The sequence below is a fragment of the Osmerus eperlanus genome, chromosome 21 (assembly GCF_963692335.1).
Source record: "Osmerus eperlanus chromosome 21, fOsmEpe2.1, whole genome shotgun sequence".
NCBI classification, from domain to species: Eukaryota; Metazoa; Chordata; class Actinopteri; order Osmeriformes; family Osmeridae; genus Osmerus; species Osmerus eperlanus.
This window is the reverse complement of record NC_085038.1, coordinates 7,374,413-7,381,536: the sequence shown is the minus strand read 5'-3', so window position 1 is coordinate 7,381,536 and position 7,124 is coordinate 7,374,413. Positions and strand designations below refer to the sequence as shown.

Below are 7,124 nucleotides of genomic sequence, written 5' to 3'. Positions count from 1 at the left end.
GGTCTGTGAGGAGGGAGGGAGGGAGGGAGGGAGGGAGGGAGGGAGGGAGGGAGGGAGGGAGGGAGGGAGATGAATAGGGACATCTATCCCTTGATGTTTCATATGTGTTAGCAGTAGCTTCGCAGCGGACTGGTCTGTGATGTGGAGGGACTATGGCTCCCCAGAGAGCAGCCTAATCCCCTCACTCATATACCCACAATGCAGTGCAGCTGTCCTCCCGTCCTGACAGCTCCAGGCCCTCTGCCCTCCCCTTGTCACATTTATGTGCACGCAGGCACTCACACAAAGTGTGCAGAGACACGCACGAAGACACACAGTCTTATTCTCTCGCACACATTCATTCTCCCTCTTTCTCTCTATTCTCATATACACAATTGCATGCATAGCTCTTCAACCCTCTGTACAGCAGATTGAGGGAGAGCTAGAATTAGCCATTAGGTCATGCATGGAGGCAGACTGGGGGTGGGGGGGTGAGGGGGCAGTTCCATCAAAGGCTTCTGGAAAGGTCTCATAGTATTAGCAGCATTAATTCCAATTACATGTTGACTGTGAGCTGTTGTTTGTGATTTGATTCGCTGTAACATCCATGCCCCTGTGAATAGTGGAATATTGATGGAGATGAAATGATATTTGATTGCTCGAGTAATTGCTGCTCATTTAGATAATGTGTTTGCGTGTGCAGTTGGAGGGGGGCGGGCTGTGCGGGTGGAGGGGGGTTGGAGGGTTTATTGTGAGGGTAGGAGGGGAGAGAGCGATGGGGGTAGTGGGGAGGGGGGGTCACCAGGTGCAGGGGGGGGGGGGGAGCAGAGCTGATTGGAGAACAAGGAAACTCATTAAGAACTCGTTCCGCAACACATTCCGTTCAAGAGTCGTGCAGGAAGTCAGCTTTCTTGCTGTCATGCTTCCTCAAGTCAGACCCTGTCTGGGAGTTGTAGTTTATTGAATTACTGTCCGAGGCAGTTGTCTCTGTGTCAGAACAACACGCTAGGACTGATTGTCTACGTGTGAGAGTTTAGCATCGACAGCATTACAAACAAAAAGTTCTACTTGTGTTGCCTCACTCAACAAGAGCACAACATGCAAGGGACGCTGTAGAATGAATGAAGGTCACACAAAACACAAATCATTTGATGCAGTCAAATTCCATTCTCGAAACATCCGGATTGTCCCTTGAACGTGCTCCTGTCTCTCCCCTGGCGTGTGTGTGTGTGTGTCAGGCTGGATGATTGACGCAGACAGCAGACCGAAGTTCAAGGAGCTGGCTGCTGAGTTCTGCAGGATGGCAAGGGACCCCCAGCGCTACCTCGTCATCCAGGTGACCACACCACAGCTCTCTCCACACGCACTTGCTCATCACACACCAGTCGAAGTCCTTTCAGTCGGGAGCGCTTATTGAGATCCCTGCTTGTTTTTGCGGAACCAAAATCGGATGTTGGAATTGTATGCTTGGCAAAAAAAAAGCATGTATGTTTCTGGAGTTGAGCAAACAAACGTATTCAATGTAGGAGACTCTGTTTTGAGTGACCACAGTGTTTCACCTGTGGGTGGAGTGAGAATGGTCCATCAGTGTGTGTGTGTGTGTGTGTGTGTGTGTGTGTCTTGCAGGGGGATGACCGCATGAAGCTTCCCAGCCCCAACGACAGTAAGTTCTTCCAGAGCCTTCTGGAGGAAGAGGATCTGGAGGACTTCATGGATGCTGAGGAGTACCTCGTCCCCCGCGCCTTCAACATGCCCCCTCCCTCCTACTCCACCCGGCCCTGCGTCGACTCCAACAGGGTAAGACACACACACACACACACATGCACTCGTACTCACTCACATATGCCCACGCACACATGCAGACAAGCACAAATCAATAATATTACCAAGCTACACAGTTATAAATAAAAAGTACAAAGACATACACACAAACATGCAAACACACATGCACATGATGTAACTCATTTAATTACCGTCTAATTACCACTGTCCATAGACTCACCAAAATGCTAATAGAAAATATGCACGGAGCACGCACATAGGAGCATACATGCTCATATTGTACTAGCAGCACAGTGGGTGTGAAGGAATGGGTCTGTAATAATGTAACACAGTTATTATTCACGCATAATTTAGACCCAGAATATCAACAGTTCTTTGATCTCTGTGCTTATTAGAGTACAACTATGTGTAGGTGTAGAAATAGTTCTATGTGCTACAATTTACTCAGCAGCGACTTCATCGTACTTGATTGCCTCTCTGATTCTGTTTCGTAAGAGTGGCTAATCATTCTAAGCCACCTTCCGTCAGTTCTCCATTTGTCCTGTCGTCCACCGGCAATAGTCCTCCTACTGGGCCCACCTCCATATTGTATGTATCCCAGCATGTCTCATTGAGACTTGGGCTCTTTATCCACCCGCTCCCCAGGCCCCAGGTTTCATTACCTGGGCCTCACCGTGCAAATAGCAGCCGCTCCACTAAAGCGCCGCTGCCGTTTGCTCAGAGACAATGAGTCTGAGACTAGCTATTTACTCTGCTCGCCGTCTGCCCAAGCCTCTGCATGTTTTATTCACCCCTACCTTGGAGGTGCCCGCTGTGCCAGCCACCTCCTCCCTCCCCTCAGTTCTGGGAGAGGTCAACGTTGCAACCCTCTCTCTTATTCTCTTATGCCATGCCGTCAAACAAGGCCACGGCCCTCGGAGAGTACTGGAAAGACCAAAGCTGCCCCAAAAAACTGCAAAGCGGAGCTGTTGGTTTGATGTAGCTGATTGTCAGCTAGCTAGCTCCGGCTCTCTCCGTCTAATTTGGAGTGACTCGCTCTCCTGATTGTACCTCAGAGGTTGAGAGGATAATGGGAGCCTTTGAAGAGGCGATGAATCGAAAGGTTGGGTTGGAGGAGGGGAACAGTTGATTGCAGGGCCAATGGAGGGAGTGGGCAGATAGAGAAAGAGAGAGACAGAGAGAGAGATAGAGAGAGAGAGAGAGAGAGAGAGAGAGAGAGAGAGAGAGAGAGAGAGAGAGAGAGAGAGAGAGAGAGAGAGCAAGATGAAGAGAAAGATGTTGATTTTCCCGTAGGCAGTTTTCTTGTTGTGTTTAGAGCTGCTGATCTTGTTTGCTTGTAGCTCCACTATTAGAGGCTAATATTAGCAGTAGCACAATGCAGACTAGGGAGTCACCTCCATTGCAGTGCTCTGCAGTCCAGGCTCAGATAGCCCGGGGCTAGCCGTGAGAGTAGCAGTGTTCTCCCCTCAAAGTTCTACCCTCGCTTCCGATGTCATGTTTTGTATTTGTTGTTGTTTTGCCAAGGTTGAAGTGTTGGATTTCAAACTTTGCTGCACTGCCCCCCAAACCATCAGGTCTGATGACTACCTTCCGCTGAAACTCTCTGGATGAACTCTTACCTTGGCTTTTGAGTCATATTCAATCAATTTCTTTCTTCGTTTTTGTCTCCCATCCAGTCAACAAACGTTAGGCAGAGTTGTTGTATATACCGAATGCATAATACAATTCAATTTTGGTCCGTGTTTAAAGTATTCTCTTCTTTTCCTGTTTTAATGACTTCCTCCCTCCTCCCCACCTCAGAACCAGTTTGGCTACCGGGACGGGGGTCCATCCCCTGATGAGGGCTCGGCAGCGGGGGCTCCCCCTGGCTGCATGTCCCAGGAGGCCCTCCCTGGCTCTCAGGGGCCGGCGCCAGAGGACCAGCGCTGCAACGGGACCCTCCACAAGAGGAAGAGCCTGGGCCGGGCTGGAGACGACCCCAGCGGGCAGCGCTACAGCGCCGACCCCACCGGCTTCCTGGGCGAGCGGGGGTCCAGAGGGGACACGGACGAGGATGGGTACATGACCCCCATGAAGGACAAGGCTTCCTCAGGTACCGAGGGGCTCCACACCGCTGGCCCTACAGGCTTATCGGCAATCTTCTCTACAGGCGATTAACTGAAGGACACATAAATAACATTCTTATGATCTTATCTTTAAAGATCTATTAACAATAACATTGAATTCAATATCCCACGGATCCAGATTGGCCTTTCACAGTAGTCTCACCAACCATCTCCCAATCCCAAATCTTTAGTTGTGAATATCTCCTTTCTGGAGTGCTTTACACACCAACTCTGAGCTTTGACACACACACATACACTACCCTATGCCTGTTATTGCTACAGAAATGCTCTCTATATTTGATCATATTTCATACTATCTGTCTCATGCTATATTTTCTACTTTGATTTCTTGCGATGGAAATAAAACAAAGCCCAGAGCAAGAAACATCTGATGCAATGTCAAGGTCTGGAGGAGCTGAGGAATCGATCAGTTTCGTAGCCCTGCTATTAAAGCACTTGGCAGCATGGTGGATGGCTGCTGCTAGTGTACTCGTGGTTCCTCTCTGGCTTTCAGAGTGCTCTGACTGCCAGAAAAGCTGGCAAGGTTCCCTCTAGGGTTCTGAACACTTATTATTTCAATACTTACTATTCTTTAGCGAGTTGTTGTTTTTTTTCTGTGTTTTTATGTGTGTGTCTCCTAAACTCTTATGATGTTTTTTCTGGCCTACTATTTCTTTCTCTCTTTTTCCTTCTTTCTCTCCCTGCCCTTTCTTTGTTCTTTCTCCTCTATCTGTCTTTCATTCTCTCCATTATAGAGTACCTGAATCCGATAGAGGAAAATCCGTTTGTGTCGCGGCGCAAAAATGGCGAGGTTCACGCCCTGGACAACCCAGGCTACCACAGCACCCCCAACAGCCAGCCCAAGGGAGAAGACGAGTACATCAACGAGCCCCTGTACCTCAACACCTTCCACAGCCCTGCAGACCTGGGTCTGGAGGTCCTGAGAAAGAACGGCCTGCCCCTCCCTTCACACTCCTCGGCTCCCGCCAATGTCACTGCCACCCACCTCCCCCACACCATCCAAACCAGCCTCCCTCACTACCCCCTTCCCTCCGCCCAGCCCTCCCCCTCAGGCCTGTCCTGCCACCACCCCCCTTCTCACATACTCCATGCGCACCACAGTGTCAAACTTGGCAACCCGACTCAGCCTGGAACAGCCAGCCAGAGTGCCGCACACCCGGGGAACCAGGGCCACCAGGCCCAGCCAGGCTCCACTGCCCAGGCCTGCCACCCAGCCAAGCAAGGCTTTGCTTCTACATCGGCCCCTGCGGGCCACAACAGCATCCCAGCCTACCAGGGGCTCACCACCCACCCAGGCAGCATGCTCAAGCACGGCGCCGCCCAGACAAGTGGCAAAGCGGCCGGCAAGAAGCTGAAGGTGACCTTTGACAATCCCGAGTACTGGCAGCACAGCTTGCCCCCCAAGCCGTCCAGCCAGCAGAACGCGGAGCCTGCCGGCGCTCAGGCGGCCAACGCCAAGCTCTTCTACAAACAAAACGGCCGCATCCGCCCGGCAGTGGCCGAGAACCCCGAGTACCTGTCTGAGTTCTCCCTCAAACCCGGCACTGTTTTACCCCCTCCACCATACCGCCAGCGGAACACTGTGGTATAGAACCCAACGTTCCCCTCGACATTTCCCAGACCAGACAGGCTCCTCACCAAACCCTCCCCTCGCCCTCTCCGGACCGTCTTAGCCCCTCCGAGAGAGGATCGTCCATTCCTCTAACAGCCTAGTGAGCACCCCCCTTCCCCCACCCACATCCCATCTCCCACCTGGGACGTCAGCCTCACCTGGGGGGAGGATCTTGGTGTCCCGGCCCCCTTACGCTCTGCTCCGTAGCTCCAGTCTCTGTCCTGGACCTGGTACGGTACAGACTGCAGATAGAGACCAGTGCTAGCGACGTTAGCGGCTAAGAGTGTATAGAAGGTGAACTCACTGTGGTGGGATGTGCAGCAGCTATAAGAGGAGCCAGACAATGTGGAGGTCTGTAGGAGCAGGCTGTACACATCTCAGCCTGCACAGACGTGGTCTCCGGACAATACGATGGAACCACACTGGAAGAAAACATGGGTGAAATGCAGGCTGAAGACTGTATCTACAAACAAACACTCAAACACAAAAACGCAGTTGGTAACGCTGTAGGTAATCACGTGACTGTTGGAACCAATGAGGTACGGAGGTGTGAACGTCAATCACATTTAAATGTTTAACACTTATGTGAATTTTTGTAGAAATCATGACTTCAGTATCACTCATGTCATGTTTAAAAGCGACTTACATGGCGGTGACCAAGCCTCAAAAAAAAGCTTCTTTAATTCCCACAAGTAGTGAAGTGAATGTTCACAAGCCACTACATGTCATTCTAAACCTGTGCCAACCAAGCAGGGCGACTACTCGTGTATTCATGTATAGAGGCTATCACACTGGAACAAAAACACTGGCAGTTCAGTCAGAAGATTTTATACTCGTAACACGGATCCAGCAGCACATTGACATGAGGTAATGCAGATTGTGACCTTACATGGAAACTTGCGTTAGTGAGGACAGTTTGTCAGGCAAAATGGAGGATAATTAGGAGTTGTGCAGCAGGATTAAATGGAGTCTGTGACTGCTCCACATGATGGCCTGGATTATGACCAGACCAAGCGGTGGGAGGGAGGAAGGATAAAGAGAGAAGGAGCGAGGGAAAGGAGGAGGAGGGAGGGCAGACAAACAGGAGGTGCGGTGGAGGTGAAGTGTCCTAATGAAGATCTGGAGGAACGCACCAGACAGCACCAGCCGACCACAGGCAGAGAGGGAGCGAGAGAAAGAAAGAGAGAGAGAGAGAGAGAGAGAGAGAGAGAGAGAGAGAGAGAGAGAGAGAGAGAGAGAGAGAGAGAGAGAGAGAGAGAGAGAGAGAGAGAGAGAGAGAGAGAGAGAGAGAGAGAGAGAGAGAGAGAGGGAGAGAGGAAGGGAGGGAGGGAGGGAGGGAGGGAGGGACAGAGAAGGAGAGGACAGAAGCTCCACAGGGGCAGCCCGAGAGCAGCAGAGGTGGAAGCTGGAGTAAGTGCAGAGCGCCAGCGAGGCCAGTGGGCCATCGATGTGGTCCTGAACTCCATGAGGCCGTGCTGTCAAGTCAGGGTTGCTCCTTACTCCTCTCTCCCAACTCACCTCTGCAGCTAGAGGATTAACCACTTCTCAGAGAACACTCCAAACGATCGTGATTTTCAGGCGATAACGAAATGCAAATAAGTGCCAATTATTGATAGAAGTTTTTA

The 7,124-nt window shown here is 51.0% G+C and overlaps 1 protein-coding gene across 1 annotated transcript in view; it reads left to right on the top strand.

Annotated features, from left to right (window-relative positions):
- LOC134007864 (receptor tyrosine-protein kinase erbB-4-like) overlaps positions 1–6,265 on the top strand; it is a 104,611-nt gene extending 98,346 nt beyond the window's left edge. The window contains 4 exon segments of the mRNA XM_062447580.1: positions 1,218–1,315; positions 1,606–1,776; positions 3,562–3,853; positions 4,622–6,265. Coding sequence (XP_062303564.1) covers positions 1,218–1,315; positions 1,606–1,776; positions 3,562–3,853; positions 4,622–5,478 — 1,418 coding nt within the window. The 3' untranslated portion in view covers positions 5,479–6,265.
- The last annotated feature ends 859 nt before the right edge of the window (positions 6,266–7,124 follow it).